Source organism: Moschus berezovskii, chromosome 5 (assembly GCF_049115385.1).
Source record: "Moschus berezovskii isolate FMDL1 chromosome 5, NW_MosBer_1.0, whole genome shotgun sequence".
Taxonomy (NCBI): Eukaryota; Metazoa; Chordata; class Mammalia; order Artiodactyla; family Moschidae; genus Moschus; species Moschus berezovskii.
The window spans coordinates 70,492,073-70,511,389 of record NC_142464.1 but is presented as its reverse complement, the minus strand read 5'-3'; the positions used below and the strand labels follow the sequence as shown (position 1 = coordinate 70,511,389).

Below are 19,317 nucleotides of genomic sequence, written 5' to 3'. Positions count from 1 at the left end.
TGGAAGTCTCTTTGCTAATCCATTGAAAGATGTGTATGTTTGACTAAGAACTTTTATCGGTCTGTGTCACCAACACAGTGTTAAGCTGTTTGTGCTCATTAACTCGAGTTTGTAATATGAATTAGGTTTTTTATGTGATGCCAGTGCTTTGCTAGTAATTAAAAAATGATAATTGTGAAGGCTTAAGTAATTTTTTAAAGTGCTAGTGTATGCCTTTTGATTGGGTGTATACTTAAAATTGATTATCATTTCTCTTTTTAATAATTCATCATAAAATGTTCTGGCTTAAATATTTTTTAAATCTGAAAACACTGAACCAGAACTCTCTTCTCTCTGCCCTGGTGGGTATTAACTCTTGCAGGTTTCTTGGGAGCTATTTTGTAAATTATTCCTTTAGGGCAGCAGATGGCACCCACATATCTTAAAAAACATAATGTGACTTTCCAAAGGCCTCAGCTACACACTCAGGCGATGGTTTGTATATGTGGAGGGATCAGCCTCATAATTTAGTCAAATTTATTTTTTCAGTGTGAGCATTAAAATAAGTGAGACATGACAAACATATAGATGCATCTTCTCACTGTGATGACACATTGTGGAAATCCTTTCTTTCAGCGCTAGAAAAAGAATGTCAGTGATCGTCCGCACTCCATCCGGGAAGTTACGACTTTATTGCAAAGGAGCCGTGAGTTTGTATTTTTGTCTTTTATGATTTTGATTTATGATGGTTTATAATGTATATGTTAAACATTCTGCTGTAGAAATGTAACACAGATGTTTAGCCTGAAGTTGCTGACATCCACTTTTGGAGGTGTTTTATAGTAATAGTGTTCAGCCTCTTCTGGTGAAATTTGGAATTCCTTCTGGGTAAATCTGGTGCTTTGAAAAAGTTTGGCCGAGGTTATTTATATAATTCAGTTTTTGAGGTTTATATATTATAAATATGTTAGAAGACAATACAGAAAATATTTTAAAATTAAGTTAGAAATGTAGCAACCTACACCAATTTGAATCTGATTTTTTAAAGGCCATAGAAATGGGGGAAATGGGTTACAGTTACTGCTGTAATTTCTTCATGTGATGATTACCATTTGTATTGTATTTGTATTGTTTAATTTTAACAGCATTTCTAACTATTGGTTGGCTTTGGTATTTGGCAGGTTATATTGACAGGACAGTAATTTGTCATTCTAACTGAATTTCCCTAGTTAAACTATGTTTATGCTATGGAAAAATAAGAAATCTACTCTGCAGTGCCTTTTTTTATTCTTGAAATTAGTTAATATTCCCATTCAGATTTATCCTTTCCATGTACTTAGTATATACTTGGAGTAATCAGGTAACTAACGAACTTGGAACTTTCCAATTTCAAACATAATCAACAGTTTTGCTTTCTCACTTGGAACTTGGAAGATGAACTTGTTAAGAAGCCCAAGCTTATTATTTAAATTCCTGTTGAGAATGTTTTTCAATATCTTGGTTTTAATGCATTAGAACATAATTTTTTAATGCCTTGGTTTTAAAAGATTTGGAGAGAATAATTTCATGACGTCTCATGAATTTAGTTTTAGAGTCTCTTTGGTTGTTGAACAAGCACTTGAGCAACTGTAGGGTGAACTTGTTCCAGGTGAAATCATTTGGATAAACTGTTCTGACAGAGGATGTTAGAGCTCAACATGATAAAAAAAATTACAGTTATTTTTAATCAAAAAGAAATTTGAGGGAAGGGAGAATGGGTTACATATAAGATAAATTAGGAATCATAAATAAATTCAGGGAAAAACATCAACCAATGACATAAGCTCTAGCAGCCTGTCCATCAGGTCGCAAAGAATCAGACATGACTGAGAGACTAACGCATTACAGTTCATGCAGAAGGCCACATTCTGCCCCCTGCTTTCCTTGATACTGTAGAGAAGGTAGAAAATTCCCCTAGTCTGACCATCAGTTTCTTCCAGTAGAATGCTTAATTACCTTGAGAGTTTCATCTCCCTAGCCTTATTTATTACTCATCACTTTTGTTTTCATGATTTTAATTTTTTAGTTATTTTCTTAGTGTTAAAATGGCCTATTTTAATATCACTGAAAATCCCACTAACCTCTGGGAAAAAATAGAGTTTGTAAGTTACACAGAACTCTCATTCTCAGAAAGGACCCATGAGGGGAAATTATCATTTCCTTTTGCTTTGCCCGCTTCCCATTTCACCACTGAGAAATGAAAAGAAATTCATAATTGGAGCCTGGAATATTGCATCTGTTCTGAGGTCACTAAGTTCTGTTTCTCTCAAGGGTTCTAAATCATACCTCACTAGTCTGCTTCCAACTCAGCCCTGAGACTCGAGACCCCAAAATGGGTAATACCACTGAGAAAGTAATTGCAGGTAAATGATTTATTTTTTCCTGGTCTAATAAAACCATGAAGGCCAAACACTAAAATTCTTAAAACATTAAACCCAAGCTAAAGAATAACTAAAGGAACAATAGGCAATTTATAAAGGGGCAAAAATTAGAGACATGCAGTGATGCCTCAAGTTAAAGCTGAAAGGGACTTTAAAGATAATCCAGTAATTTAATTTTACAGATTAAGTAAATTGAATCTTAAAGCTAAAGTGACACAATCAGAAATATTCAGCTGTAAGGCAATGCTCAGTTTGTCCAGTGTCCTCCCTGCCATAGCCACCAGCTTGCTCCGTGCATTTAACATGTGTTTCTCAGAGTCTGTTCCTTTGTGGGCACCAACCCCATATAGATGCCCTAAGTCCTAAAAGCTTCAGTAGTTAAGTCTGGGCGTCTATCAGCCCCCTCGCTTGGAACCACTGTGTGCATTAGCATTTTAAAGGCTCTGAAGCACTGCAGCACGACATGCTCTTTAGCTTTGTTCCATCTGACATTGCCCATGCTATTTGAGTTCTGGACCGTTCTTCCTCATCGCACGGATGAATGCTGAAGCATTCCACAAAATCTTTGGGAGGCAGTGAGGGGAGATCTAACAGCACATGACAGGTAAGCGAAGTATTGATAGAATGTGAGATTTTGAACGTTGGAGTCACTGGATTTATTCAGAAAGGAAAAGATGAAAAATACAGGACTAGACCATCTTTCTTAGTGTCACAGGAAAGCAGTATTATTAAGGAAAAATAGTTTGTGCTTCAACACTGATGCTAAATTGATTTTTAAAATACTCATTCGCTGCTAATAATGTGGCCAACATCAGCTTTATTCAACTCAGAATGCTTAGTTTAAGTGTATCATACCTTCTGTTTGTTTTCCAGGACACTGTGATTTATGACCGACTGGCAGAAACTTCAAAATACAAAGAAATTACCCTAAAACATTTGGAGCAGTTTGCTACCGAAGGTGAGTGTACTATACAACAGTAAACCTGACTAAAATAAAATGAAATCATATATTACTACTATCTTATAGGATTATTATTCTTATTTTACTTGGAGATTCCTAAAGTAAGATACCAGTAAATGTTGATCATTTCGATCTTACTATATGTTGTTCCCAGCCGTTATTTTTATTTTGCTCTCCTGTATTTATTAACATTTTGAAAGACTTTGTCCACACATTTAAGGGGATGTAGAGCTTATAAATCTGTTTGCTTTTTAGAATGGATACCATTTTCAGTTTAAATACTTTACATCTCAAGCAATGTAGAAGGAAAGAAACAATAAAGAACTGGATAGTCTAATTTGAGTAAGAAAGAGAAGAAGAAAGAAATAAACCTCTATAACTACTGAAACAATTCTTCAATTTAGTGTTAACACAGGACTTTTTGTTAAACCCATGCCACACGCCAGGCTCTGGGTGAGACCTGAGAATCCGTGGTAAACATCCATAGTCCTGACGCCCTGTGTGTACCGAAATGTAGTCTAGGGAGATGACCTAGATGAGATGAAAGGAAGTGAGAGTCGTTAAGCATCAGGGTCAGTTACTACAGGAATTTGTAGACTTTTATCTCTAAACTTAACAAAAGTCACCAGGACTGTATCTGCATCTCCCATCTAAGTTTTCACTCTGGTCTGCTTCTGATGGAACTGTGGCTGGTGGCATCAAGCCTGACCTCTGAGCCAAACAGCAAAATGATAGGAATGTTTGATTCATGGGGTCGCAAAGAGTCAGACACGATTGAGTAACTGAATTGAACTGACTGAACTGAACTGAGGCTTTGAAAAGCAGGGACATAATGAACTTTCTACCATTTCTCCTCCAAAAATGGAAGCGCATGGAGACCCACACATCTGTTGAGTTCAGATTCCATGAGGCGCTACTTCTCAGGGGTGGCGGGTACAGCGTAACCTAGCACATATTTCAGGTTCCTTTATTGAGGAAGGAGCGGGTTGGAGGAGCATCTTCCTTTTCTCTCGTTCTGATGTTAAGGATATTCTAGCTCCCAGACCAGTTCCAGTTGGCTTGGCCTCCACCGCCACCCCATTCTCTCTGGCCCTGAGTAAGCAGCACTCATGTACTACCATGTACTACCATGGCTACCCCAGAGTACGTCTCCAGCTGGCAGGCTTCCCCCATGGCTCAGTCAGTAAAGAATCTGCCTGCAGTGCAGGAGACTTGGGTTCAGTTCCTTGTCAGGAAGATCCCCTTGAGAAGAAAATGGTAACCCACTCCAGTATTCTTGCCTCGAGAATCCCATGGACAGAGGAGCCTGGTGGGCTACAGTCCATGGGGTCGCAAAGAGTCAGACACAACTGAATGACTTTCACTTTGACTTTCAAGTCTCCAGCCAAGTGTCCTGAAGAGAAAAACATATCCCTAATATGGCCCAAAGAGTTAAGTTCTATTTGCAGTGGTGTGGCAGTGACAATGTACTCCTTTCTTGGAACATGGAGTCTTCTGGACATTTTATGTCCTGTGTTCTTTGCTTCTTTTTCTGACATGGTTCTGGCCGTATTTGATTTGACTTGAGATCACAAACACCTAATTATTCTGAGAGCTAAACGACCTTGAGTGAGAACATTGTCTTCTTGGTAACCTAGTTAACTGCTTTTATCGTGGCTGGCGAATCTTCTGCTTGGTGGCTTTTCTAGTCTGTAAACTTTTTTCTGGCTCAGGGTCACCTGCAAATGAATTAGAAAACTGACAGACTGAGTACAGGAAGTAGGTCACTTCAGACATCAGCTGTGATTGTTTTCCCAGGTGTTTCTGATGGGTATTCTTTTTTTGTCACTGTCCCTCAATTTTTTAGACTCCTTATACTACAAATCCACTGTAATAAATATAGTTGGAGGAAGGTAGCTCTTCCAGTACACCCCATTGGGGTCCCTCTATTCCTTCCTTCATAAGCATCTATGAAGCCGTTAGTAATGAGCTGGCCACTGTGCTCAGCACTGGAGTTACAGGTGTGAAGAACTCCAGGACTCCAGCCTATGGAAATCCAGAAACTTCAAGCTCATGTAGGAGATCACAGAAAAAACACAAAACATTGTCCACACCACAGAAATGTTGGGGTCTGGGTGAGAGCAGAAGGCTTCAAAGAGATGATTTTCAGAACTGAGTCTTAAAGTAGATGCACGGCAGGCAGTGGAGGGGGACTGGGGGAGGGTGGAATGGAGAAAAAAAAAAGATCAATTTGTGCAAAGACCCTACCATGGGAAGTGGACGGCAGAGAATGAGGTTGAAGGCAATTGATGTGTGGTGACTGAGCCAGACTTTGGGGTTTGAGCTTCATCCTGCAGAATGATTAAAAGACTTCAAGCAAAGAAATAACATTATCAGATTAGGATTTTAGCAGAGTTACTCGAGGCATGAAGGATGGATTGAAAGAGCTAGGGAATTACAAGCCAGGTGCCGGTGGTAAAGGCCAGAGGACTGTTAATACACAGTTGACACTAAGGTTCCATCAAACTTGAGTCAGACTTCAGCATACTGAATCAGTGTTTTTGAAATGAGATTTTGTTAAGTGTCAGATTTCTGAACAAAATCTTATCTGATGTTGCGGGGGGGCATGATCCCTTTTTTCAGGGTTAAGAACCTTGTGTTTTGCCGTGGCTGAGATTTCAGAGAGCGACTTTCAGGAGTGGCGAGCCGTCTATCAGCGTGCATCCACATCTGTGCAGAACAGGCTGCTCAAACTCGAAGAGAGCTACGAGTTAATCGAAAAGGTACAACTCTTCTGCTAGTGAGGAAAGTTTGATTTCCAGAAAACTCCAGCTTTGTTTTAAGGGGCCAATAAAATAAAAATCAAAATGTCTTGACACACCACTGTTGAATCTCCTCTGGTCTAAGCACTGACAACTCAGTTTTTTCCAAAAATTCTCTGGACTTACTTGGTGCAGATTTTGGCTCTTTTCACAGTTTTGGATCAAATGGAGGTTGATCCAGTCTAGCAAGCTCCTTGCCAACATCTTCCATTGCATCTTCATCACACACCCTCTCCCCACACACAAACATGCATAAAAGCTGCATACAAGTGTGTATAGATGCAGTGGGCTTCCCTGGTGGCTCAGATGGTAAAGAATCCACCTGCAATGCAGGAGATCTGGGTTTGATCCCTGGGTTGGGAAGATCCCCTGGAGGGGAACATTGCAACCCACTCCAGTATTCTTGGGCTTCCCTGGTGGCTCAGATGGTAAAGAAGCTGCCTGCAACGCAGGACACCCAGGTTCGATCCCTGTGTTGGGAAGATCCCCTGAAGGAGGGCATGGCAACCCACTCTAGTATTCTTACCTGGAGAATCCCCATGGACAGAGGAGCTGGCGGGCTACAGTCCATGAGGTTGCAAAGACTGAGCAACTAAGCACATAATGTATAATACAAAATAATATAATAAATATACAGCTGTGTTACTCCATAACCAATAATAAACAATGTACAAGTGAACAATCCAGTGCTTATACCTGGCCTGTCATTGTTCACTTAGATACATCCATCATTTGTACCACAACTATAAATATCCTCGCTTTACTGATAAAGAAACCAAGCCTATTCAGCCAAAAAGCTATGGATACACCATAATTGATGCTTCATAAACAGCAAGAAATCTTGCTTCCTGAATTCAGAATAGCAAACATTTTTATGTTGTACTGACTCTGTGCCAGGTGCTATTTGGAGCACTTGAATCTTTAACTTACTTAATTAAAAACCTACTTAATCTTCATAGCATTCCTTTGAGGTAGGTAGTGTTAATTATCGCAACTGTATAAATGGAGAAATCAAGGCACCAGAGAGGTTAAGTGATTTGGAGGACATTCCTCGGCACAGAAGAATGTAAGTCAGAATTCTTACTGTGGCTCAAGTTCAGGCTCTTAATTTCCATTAAATAACTTGCTACTTACATAATTTCTTCAACTGTACTCCTGCTTGTAAGGCACAGACTCAGCCTTTGCCTGTTGGCCACAGTTAATCTCACCTTCAGGTGAGTCATGGCTGACATGTTTTATTTTTCTTCCTCTGTCAGTGTGCCTTCTGGTCCTTCCCGTCTTGAGTGGTAGCCAGCACTGTGGATGTGTCCCCGGACTCCCCCCACATGCCCCTCTCTCCCCACATGCCCTCTCTTCTGTGTGACCCCAGGACTGGTATGCTTCAGCTGGAGGTGGTATCCTCTGCTATGTAGTTGTGACTCTCGATACTGCCCTCCTGTCTCCTCAGGAGACTGAGATCCCCTTAGAAGCTAGTTTGTTTCTCGTCCCTCCCTTATATTTGGACTTATTTTGTATCTTCCTTATTCCTCAGAAGACTTGTGGTAGAATGTATGAAGCCTTCCAAGTTGATAAACCCCACGTCCACCTCCAACTTCAGACGCATACACCCACCAGGAGACTTGTTATCAACCCACTTACTGAATTTCTCTCTTTCTTTTCTAATATCGTATATATGCTTACGTCTTTGGAATATCATGTAGTGAAATAAAATAATATTTTATTTATGAGACCATGACCATAATCTCTTTCATTGTCTCCAAAGTCACACATTGTTTAAAAGCACTAATGGTATTATTGATTTTTAATCTTTGTCTTTTCTTACTCTTTGAGAGGGTTTCCCTGGTGGCTCAGACAGCAAAGAGTCTGCCTGCAATGCAGGAGACTGGGGTTCGATCCCTGGGTTGGGAAGATTCCCGGGAGAAGGGAATGACAACGCACTCCAGTGTTCTTGCCAGGAGAATTCTATGGACAGAGGAGCCTGGCCAGCCGGGTACAGTCCATTGGGTGTTACCACTGAGTGACTCACACACACACATAATCTTTTGAGAAATCAAAAAAGATTACTCTGCTTGGAGATGATTCTTTTCCTCCTGTCTCCTTTCCTATACAGCCTGAATATAATGCAGTCTTTTCTCATGTGGCAGTGATAGAATTAATATATCACAACTAACAATAAATATATTTTGAGTGGATTCTAACCATTAAATTTTGTTTCTACTTGAAACGCTCTGGAGCAAATTCTGCAGTTGAATGTTTAGTGTGACTAATGTTTTTACTGAGAATGTCCTAGAGTTTATAGATTCAATTTTATAGGTTTAACAGCTGTGTGTGTGTTTAATATCTGCTATTAAATTTTGACTTCCCTCTTTTAACTAAAACAGATATTCAACCTTTTGTCCAGCAGATGGCGATCGTGAGTCACATTGAAATTTAAGCTGCCTAGAGCAACCCACCGGAGAAGGCAATGGCAAGCCACTCCAGTACTCTTGCCTAGAAAATCCCATGGATGGAGGAGCCTGGTAGGCTGCAGTCCGTGGGGTCGCTATGAGTCGGGCACGACTGAGCGACTTCACTTTCACTTTTCACTTTCACACATTGGAGAAGGAACTGGCAACCCACTCCAGTGTTCTTGCCTGGAGAACCCCAGGGACGGGGGAGCCTGGTGGGCTGCCGTCTATGGGGTCACACAGAGTCGGACACGACTGAAGTGACTTAGCAGCAGCAGCAGCAAGGAAATCCATGGGAGAAGGCAATGGCAAGCCACTCCAGTACTCTTGCCTAGAAAATACCATGGACGGAGGAGCCTGGTAGGCTGCAGTCCATGGGGTCGCTACAAGTCAGATGACTGAACGACTTCACTTTCACTTTTCACTTTCACATTGGAGAAGGAACTGGCAACCCACTCCAGTGTTCTTGCCTGGAGAACCCCAGGGACAGGGAAGCCTGGTGGACTGCTGTCTATGGGGTCGCACAGAGTCGGACACGACTGAAGAGACTTAGCAGCAGCAGCAGGGAAATCCATTACATATATTTACATATTTTTAGTTTACAGATACGGAAGTCTCTCTTATGACTACCTCTTACATAAAATAAATGAAAAGAGAATTTATAGCTAATTCCTTTTTTACTTTGTGATAAGTCATGCTCTCTTAATTTTTATTGAAAATTCAGAAAGATACAGATTGGTTCAGCCAGCTTGTTCTGAATAAGGACTGATTTTCTATATGCCCTGAAACTATAGTTTCTTTCAGTAATTAACTTAATTAACTTCCATTAGGTGATTGATAAATGCTAGATATCATTTGGTGGGGATGCCCAACCAAATAAGGAACCCTCTGAGTGTCATGGTCTGAACTAATTCCTCCAGGAAATCCAGGAGTGACCCACAAGCTTTCAGGAAGGTGGTAGTTTTTGAAATCAGCTTCAGAAGATTATTTTACCCACTGAAGAAGAACATAAGTCCTTTAGAAGAAAATGAATAGGAACAAGAACACAGAGGGGTCCCTGCAACTAAAAGTTTTTCTGAAAAAATGATTTTCCCAACCCTGATCATTTGGGAACTGTAGGTAGCCAGGGTGCTAGCGTGTCTCCCTTTTGAGCTTCCATTCTTTCTTAAAATCAGCTGTGGTTAGTGATCAGTGGAAGCTGTGGGGAGCTGCTGTCACACTGGTAATGAGCCAGGTTCCAACATATCAGAGCAGATTCTATCAGAGCAGATTTGTGTCACTAACTGCAAATTTAGCTGTCATAGTGCTGAAAGTGAAAGTGTTCATTGCTCAGTTGTGTCCAAATGTTTGTGACCTCATGCACTGTAGCCCACCGGGCTCCTCTGTCCTTGGAATGCTCCAGGGAAGAATACTAGGGTGGGTAGCCATTTCCTTCTCCAGGGGATCTTCCTGATCCAGGGATGGAACCTGGGTCTCCTGCATTGCCAGTAGATTCTTTACCTTCTGAGCCACCACGGAAGCCCTAGTTTCATCCATTTGGGCTTCTTCCTTGGCTGCTTTAAATGAGACTTGTTTATTATGTAATCTGTTTTTCTTGTGATTAAGATCCACTTTTTATATCAACCATAATATTGGAGTTTAGCATGTAAGCTAGTGACTTTCAAATTATTTTCAAGTCTCTCTTTTCTTAAAGAGTAGAACCTCTTTCCCAAAGTAAATATTGCCTGAATATACTTACGTATTTTTAATACATAGAATATATAAAAGCAGAACTGTGCTGGTTTACAAGTGGAAGAGTAGGGAGAAGCCCCTAACTGGCTCTCCCGTGACAACCCTACCTTGCCCTCATCATGGTCCATGAGGGGCTTTTCAGGACTCTGGGACTCTGTGGAGCACAGTTTGGAAACCAGATTATATTCCTCTTGTCTGTGAAATTTTTTTTAGGAAACATGCTTCTCAAAATTGCTATAGATACTTTTCCTCACTTTTCAACAAAAAATCAGGACATCCTGTGGTCATACACAAGACATTGCTGGATATATCTGAAACAGTGATGACCAATTAATGGTATTATGGCATTATATTAAAGACATTCAAAATACAAAAGATTTGTAGAGCTCTTCCTGAAAACGAGAATGTATTTTAATGTTACAAAGCAAGTGACTGTTTTATAATATGTTTAAGGTTGTACTTTTACACCCTGCTCTCTATGTTATCCCTCCAGTGTTCAAACAAGTAATTCAGTTTTCAAATTTTAGTTAAAGGCTTTTTTCCTTGGGGGCTGTGGCTGCTAGCATAATCTGAAAAAAATATATCCAAATAGGCCAAGAACCTCCCAGGAGATAATGCCATCTGTCCTGTGGCACATGCTTTGTGACATTTCTACCCAGCGCATGTTAGCTCTAGAAGGTCCCCCTTTACCTCCAGGGTACAGTAAAGGAGAGAGAATGTGGGAGGCTGGACAAAGTGCTCCTGATGGACTTTTCCCTAGTGACGGTCATAGTTAGAGGATTTAGGACTTTTACATCCATCTGTATAATGTCATCAACATCCCTGCTACACGGTTGTATAGTTTGGACTCCAGCACTTTCATTCAGATGTTAGACTTTTCAGGATTAAAAAGAGATCATTTCTAATGCTATGAGTTGTTTCAAGATGTTCCTGAAACATTTTTTTCTATTACTAAATAAAGGTCAAGAAGGTGACATTCATTACCGGGAAACCCAAGACGTTCAGGAACAAGAAGGCTCACATAGGTAAAATGCAGAAGGGATTATGAGAATCACATCAGATACCTGAGGTGTCGTGACCCAGTTTGAGGATAATTGTAGCATCACTTGGGTTTTGTGGACAGGAAACACCTCTCCGTCTCTGTTTATCACCACTTGAGAAAATTTACAGTTGTTTCATTTTTCAGACAACACACTTGACCTGCTTTACCTTCTTCAGCCTCTTTCTTTTGAAGGGCAGTGTATTTGGATTTATAATTTAGATTACGAAACCACTTATAGTGTTGGTCTGTGTCTTTAACTGTTAGATTATTTTTTAAGTTAAGAATTTATTTATTTGTATTTTGTCAGGGAGAAATTGCAAATAAACAACAGAATAATTATCAAGCCTTATACTTCTTTAGCAGTGGTTTCTCTGAAACGTCTCACCTTCCTCTTTGACCTGCTACTTCACATTTATTTCTAAGACAAAATTTATTTGCGTCATACTCATAATGTGCTGATGAATTCCTTTGAAAACTAGTAGTACAGAGGGGATCTTATCTTACTTATGGGGACTATTTTATAATTAAACTGTTGTTTGAAACATGAAGGTGTTCCTTCATGGTAAATAGAGTTTTTGAAAAAATTTTTATATTTATTTGCTTCAATAGGAAAATGCAATTATATCTTTAGCATTACATGAATTACCTTGTAGTCACTTGAGATGCTTACAAAAGCAACTTATTTATCTTGAGCATTGCAGAAAATAGTGAGATATATTATATAATACATGTCTAGATTGGGCAGTGATCAAAACAATATTTCCCTGTTGATGACATTGTTCTTGTGTTTTCTTCTCGTATTTTGAGGCATAAATTGCAAAATATGCTTCTTGAAAAATGACAGTTTTTGCTATGCTTCTGCCAAAGTTTTTTTGATTAATTGTGGATCAGAGAGGAACCTTTTTTAACTTAATAGTAATCAGGAAGCTACAGTTTTGGCAGTGTTTAGCTCCCCTTTGAATCAAGCTATGTTGTATCTCATATGTACAAATTTTATAATTCACAATTAATATCTATCCTCCTCTAGATTGAAGCTTCATGAGAGCAGGGTCGTTTTGTCTGATTTATCTCTGTGGCTCCAAGAACTGCCTGTCTGGCTGGTATTAATCACTGAATAAATATTTGATGAATAAATGAATGAGTCAATTCAATAATTAATTCAAAGGCTAAATTTACTTACTGTTTGCTTAACGAAAGCCTGCCTTCTATTACCCACATAGTGCGTGCTTTCTGCACATGGAATATGTTGATTTCAAATATGTTGTCACCAAGGATGTGACTTTAAGAATGTGTTCGAAAAGATAGATAAGGATTTTAAAGAATCCTTTCATTACAAATTTAGACTCAGTCATTAAAAAAAAAAAAAAAAAAACGCCTTGTTTTTCAAGGTATTCAACATATAAATGTGGGAAGCACATGGTTGGAAAGGGTCAACAACAAATGCCCCATGCCCCAGCACTTGTCAGGTGCTGTTGTGGGCTCTGGGGGCATAGAAAGGGAAGAGGATGGAAAGATCCTTGTCTTCGTTTCACTGCTGAGTGTGAGGTAGTATTGAACACTGGAAAATGTCATGGCAGACAGGACCTAGACCCTGGGCACTGCGATAGGCACTGAGCTAGGACAGCGAGGTAGTTAGTGATCTTTTTTACATTATTTCCTTGATTCCTCCCCCCACATATGGTTGACATTTCTGGATTTTTTTTTTAAAGCCTGCCTTGATGTGGCGTAATATAGATCAACCATTACACTCTGGTGACTAACAGCAGTCCAGCACCCTTCCCAACGTGTGGCGGGCGAGTGGGGTAGAGGATTCCTAGAGAAATATAAAACTTAATGAAAAACAGAACTTTTCCTGAACATTTATGACTGCCAAATTCACAGTAACTTCTGTATTCGCATTGAATGCTTTTTCAGATAAAACTACCCAGTTCTATTCTTAGTAGCTGCCAATATCACTTTCATTTGTACTAAAAACTGAAATGTACTAGATGAAAATTTACATGATGTACTGGTGATTTCGTGGTTTCAAATTCCAGTAGTTTCCTGTTTTACTGTTTGCTTAAGAACATTTGCAGTCTCTCAGCTTATCTACTAAGGGGACCTGCCAGTTTTTGAGACTTTACTAAGCTCCACGTCCCCTGCTCCTCTGCTCCTTAACTTGATTATTTAGTTCCAGGGCTTCTAACATAGGGTATGCAAAATGAGCCATTGGGGTAACCGAGAAAGTTATAACCTCTGTTTCTACTTATGTTTTATCTCACCCTTTTTTTTTTACAATTTGTTGTTGCATTTTGCAATACATATAATTTGTTAATATTAACAAAGCAAATGGGTTATGCAAAAAATATAGACATCCCTAGGTCTAAAGTAAGTACTCAACATTTTTTCCTACCTGACTACTCAAAGAAAACAAAGAGAAAGTTGAGATAAATAATCAGTTTTCAGCCTTATACCAACTCTAGTATAGGCATATTATTAGACTTATCTTGCTAAGTGGGCTTCCCTGGTGGCTCAGCGATATAGAATCTGCCTGCAGTAGGGGAGTTGAGTTGAGTCACTAAATCGTGTCCAACTGTTGCGACCTCATGGACTGTAGCCCACCAGCCTCCTCTGTCCATGGAATTCTCAGGCAGGAATACTGGGGTGGGTTGCCGTTTCCTTTTCCAGGGGATCTTCCCAACCCAGGGATCAAACCTGGGTCTCCTGCACTGCAGGGAGATTCTTTACTGACTGAGCTACCAGGGAAGCCCAATGCAGGAGACCAGAGTTCAATAAGATCCCCTGGAGGAGGGCATGGCAACCCACTCCAGTATTCTTGCTTGGAGAATTCCATGGACAGAGGAGCCTGGTGGGCTGCAGTCCATGGGGTTGCAAAGAGTCGGACATGACTGAGTGACTAAGCAGCAACAGCAGCAGCATATCCAATAGTTGGCTGAGCAGGGATTCAAATGGCAGTTCTGTCTTAATTCCAAATCACATGTTCCTAATCCATATGTTATTCTGCTAGTGGTTTAAAAGAAAGAATAGTGTGTGTTAAACATTGGCATCTTGAAAAATAAAATGTAACCACTCATATAGTTGAGTCATCATGAAATCAGCTCTTGGAATTGGGAGACATACTGTGTTCGGGACCCATCCGCTTAGGAAATGAGACAAGCTGTGTGTGCCCTGTGTAATGTAATATACTCTATCCTCCTTCAAGGTGAAGGTGGGGATTTGTTTGTCATGATTTTCCCTCAACTCCTCTTTTAGAGTCTTCTTACTAAAAGTACTTAGTGTTCCCTTAGATCTCTAATCCCACACTCCTCCTTTCTGGCTGATCAAACCCTTATTAAACACTTCGTGGTAGACTTTCCACAATGGGTTTTGCTGTCTTCTCACTCAGATAAGATGGATGTGTTGTTTTTCCTGGCTACACCCAATGGCCTCTCAAATCCTGATTCTTTTCAGCTGGGTGTGTGAATTCTGACCTTATTTGGCAAGCCTTTGGCTGTGTGAGAGTTCAAATATGATTTCTGTGGTTTAAAAAGCACCAAGATAAAACCTCCTTCTTGGCCTGGGCAGCACGATTTCTCCAGAACCAGGTCAATGAGGCATGCCAGTGATTTAACGCTCTTAGTCTAGCCCAGCTTTAGCTGAACGGACAGAGGTACAAGATTCTCTTCTCTTAAATACAACCACTTTGTTGTGTGCAAAGTGATTTTGAGAAGGGAAGCATAAGAGTGAATGATGTCCAGTGGAATGCGGCAGTCTTGGAGAGCCAGCATTATGGAATGCCTCTGAGAGGCCCATGGCCACCAGGGACTCCGTATTCCAGAGCTTCCATATTTTAAAGCTAACAAGTGTGGTGACTGCCATAACCTCTGAACTGGTCTTGCGCCCTCCGTTCTTCCCATTCCATCCCCAGCTGGTCACCAGTGAACTTTCTGAGATATAAATCTGATCCTGTCCCTCCCCTTCTGAAATTCTTCTCCAGATGCCCTGTGCCTTTGGAATCCCCAACATAAAAAAAAAATAACCACTTTGATTTTCATTCCCTGCCAGCTTTGCCAGGCTCATCGTTTTCCTAACTTACTATCCAGAGTTTGAGATGACTGATCCAATTATATCATGAGAACAACCCTATTAAATTAGCGTTATTTAAATCACCACATGCCTCCCTTCATTTATCGGTTCCATATTGACTAAATGGCAGCTTCTCAAACACAATATGCTTTAGCACACCTGTGTCTTCGTACATGTGATGTCTTCTGTTTGGAATTTCTTCACCCATCCCTCCCCACCTCTCCCTAGTGTTTGGCTAAGTCTTAATTTTTAGGATTTAAGGTCAGATGTTGACTGATGTTGGATGGGTTTTTTGAGCCACCCAGACTAAGAAAATACTTACTTCCTGTGTTTATCTTTTGTCCTCACAGAAATTTTGTGTTCACTTTTAAGATCGTATATAGCATATAGTCATGACTTAGCAGCAGCAGCAGCGTGTGATTATTTAGGGAGAGTTCCGTTTTTCTCTGATGGTATACCCATCTCTATACCCAGAGCTTTTCACTGAGTTCGTCTCTGGTGAAACCTGGAAATGTGCACTGATATCTAAGCTTCTGGTTTGAGGACCTAACTGCTCGTCTCCAGCAAGGCCCCCCACTTGAAAAGCTCTGGGTATAGGGTCCGCTGATCTGTGTAATAAACCCTTCAGGTAAAATATGAAGACCCCTGCTCTCCATTCCTGCTCCTGTGGCTAAGTACTTGGGGCTTGATGACTGCCAGGCAGCAGAAGCTAGGAGAAACAGATACCAATATGAAGCAAGGCGGGTACAGTTAGAAAACAAGGCAGGGAGGAACCCAAAGAACAGATTCTGAAGTACAGATCCCAGGAAGGAAGGGACTCTGGTTGTGTCCCACCGTCTTGCCCAGAATGGCAAGGGTGTGTGGGTATGTGAGAGAGAGACAATGCAGGCATGCTTGGGGGGTGGTGTGTGAATGCAGGCATGCTTGTGTGCTTGGAAGGGAGTCCGTCCCAGAATGTGAGTCAATGCAGGCATGCGTGCGTGTGTGCGTGTGTGTGTGTGTGTGTGTGTGTGTGTGTGTATGCAGGCATGCTTGTGTGCTTGGAAGGGAGTCCATCCCAGAATGAGAGTCAATGCAGCCATGCGTGCATGCGTGTGTGTGTGTGCGTGTGCGTGTGTGTGTGTGTGTATGCAGGCATGCTTGTGTGCTTGGAAGGGAGTCCGTCCCTGAATGTGAGTCAATGCAGGCATGCATGCGTGCGTGTGCGTGTGTGTGTATGCAGGCATGCTTGTGTGCTTGGAAGGGAGTCCGTCCCAGAATGTGAGTCTGGGGCAAACAGGTGGAAAACAGGAAACAGGTACCCCTGACCAGAGTGCCTCAGGACTGAGGCCAAAACCCCTTCATAGAAACAAGTTATTTCATTTAATCTGTTTCACTCCTCATTCGCTGCCCTGGGATGTGTATTATTCTTGGAATCTTGTTCTTACCATCCCAGCTCATCTGTACCCTGATTCAATCTTACACAGTTTACTCAACCTCCCCACTAACTGAAGGAATCAGTGTAAACACTTAGCAGTATCTGATATTTCTCGGCTACAGAAATGTTTCTTCATTTTCCGAATCACAGTCTTATTTTATGTTGTAATAAAGGTTACTAAATGTTACTAGTATTTATCCATATTTACTCCAGTGATAACATTTATTTGCCAGTATTATTTCTTTTATTTATCTTCAAAGAAACTTCTGCCAAATAGTTCGTGTTGTAATCTGGAACCCAAGTTACTGTGCTTTTTCTCAATCATTAACTTTAAAAAAAATACAAAATAGATCTAAACCCTGACAATATTTGTTAATACAGAATAAATCACATTGAGGTTCTATTATTTAGTAAAATATACATGTATTGGGGAAAAAATATAATTTCTAATTCTGTCATAATACATTTTACCGTAGTTTTTAAGTACTCTGCATGAACCTTTTTATCTTTACTAGGGTAGAACTTTTATATTTTTATCTTTTTTAAAAAAATTACATCAGAAACATCTAAAAGAGAAAATAAGATTATAGAGGACTGTACTGGGTAAATATTACTTCATAATTTTTCAGTGATAACTAAATCTATGTCAAAGAGGCATCAACTGAAACCTTTCTAACTTTTGGCACAGTTACATTTTGAAAGTAAAATTAGTGTTTTAGGCTTTTTTTTTAATTCCATAAATGCCATGGGAATTTTATCACATTTCAGCACTTGCTGAATATGTAATTCCCATAGTGACCATTAGTGGCCATCTGTGTAAGGTAATACATGTTTGGGATGAAATTGATTACGGCCTAAACACTCTTGTGTTAAGATCAGAAAAAGCACGCAAAGTTCAAATCTTTTTTCCTAATGATCGTTATGTAGCTAAAGATATTAATTTCCAGAGACTGAACAGTCTATCACTCAAGATCTAATCTCACAACAAATGACATCGAAGCCAAAGGAAAGGAAGCTGCAGAGCCGTCCACTAAAATTAGTAAGTGCCCTACTTGAGGAACTCTTAGGATAAAGGGGAAATTAACAGGCTTTCAGACACAGGTTTTCTTTTACAGGCAGCAAAGTAAACCCACTGCAGTTTTGCTGAATATTCAGAAATGTTTCACTAGAAATTCATGTTCTCACATAGCCACCAACACACTGCACATTAACCTGCTTATGACGTTTCTCAACATGTACATTGCTGGCCCTCCATCTTTGGTACTTTATTTTTGCCTGATTTGAAAAATGTTTCCTTTTTACCTGTACAAAACCAGCTGCTTTCCTTCTTTCAGACGTGCTTTCAATATAATCTCCCCCGTGCAGTCATTTTATCTTTATTAGGCTTGTGCAGGGCAGTGGATACCCATGTACTTCCTGTGCTCATTTATCCCCTTAGAGTAGAACTAGAAAATATACAAATGTATTTGTTTATTTATTTCTAATTAATGTATTCACATCTTGCTTTCATATTGTCTACCCCAGGGTTTTATGAAATATTACCCCAAAAATTTAATTTGTTAGTTTAACATTTTTGAGAGCGTGTATTATTCAACTATCTTCATGAGATCCTTTAAAAATCTTATCATGCCTTCTGTAGAATATCTAACATTTGAACACAGCTCTATCCTGGTCTTTGCTGGGATGTGGGCCAGGATGATTTAGTTACTAATGCCCTAAGAGTAGCTGAAAGAATTGATGAAATCATTGTCTCAGTATTGAAATTCATCAGTTGTGAGGCTAGCATAGTTGATGCTGAACTGGTCTTCCTTTTCATTCTTGAACTTCTTGATGATAATTATTCATCAGGTTTTGGTAGATTTTTGAATCTGCTTCCCATTAAAGATAATAAAGTAATGCCATGTTTTTAAAGAAGGAAATTTGCCTTCCTGTCGTATATATTATATACTAGGAAGTCATGCGTCAAGTGCATCTAATAGCTGCGTAAGTTATTTGGAGTATATTGAAGGGAAAATGGTCTAGATTGCAACAGTACTTTAGAACATTTGGATTTGGGTGTTTTGGGTTTGTTTGTTTGTATTCTTTGTCATTCACTGTCTGCAAATACATCAAACTCTGACTATCAGTGTTCTGGGGATACAATATAAAGATAAATAAGACATGGTCCATGCTTTTTTTTTTTTTTTTTTTTTTTTTCAATTTAAAACTTCACTTTCTTTATAGAAGACTCCCCAGACCCCTTCTTCAGCATCACCTCAGTATCTGGGCTTATAGGGTCTTCCTTGAGTCAGCACATAGTGCTCACGCCATCATTCTTACAAGGAATATGCCCAAGTTAGGGCCCTACCATCCATGTTGCCAAATTGGGACATCAGCCTGCACCCAGAGTGAGAGCTCCATTTGTTCCTCTCCTTAACATTACTTAAGTAGAGAAGTACTTGAATAAGGAAGTCA

General features: G+C 39.9%; 1 protein-coding gene and 1 long non-coding RNA gene across 6 annotated transcripts in view; one reads left to right on the top strand and one right to left on the bottom strand.

Moving 5' to 3' along the window:
- ATP8A1 (ATPase phospholipid transporting 8A1) overlaps nt 1-19,317 on the top strand; it is a 244,089-nt gene that overhangs the window by 114,778 nt on the left and 109,994 nt on the right. For all 5 annotated transcript variants that reach the window (XM_088836319.1, XM_088836317.1, XM_088836318.1 and 2 more), the window contains 3 exons: nt 616-685; nt 3,273-3,357; nt 5,983-6,122. In XM_088836319.1, coding sequence (XP_088692445.1) covers nt 616-685; nt 3,273-3,357; nt 5,983-6,122 — 295 coding nt within the window. The remainder of the gene's footprint in view (nt 1-615; nt 686-3,272; nt 3,358-5,982; nt 6,123-19,317) is intronic.
- The window catches only part of LOC148777851 (uncharacterized), a 44,774-nt gene that overhangs the window by 747 nt on the left and 24,710 nt on the right, over nt 1-19,317 (bottom strand). The gene's annotated exons all lie outside the window — the stretch shown is intronic.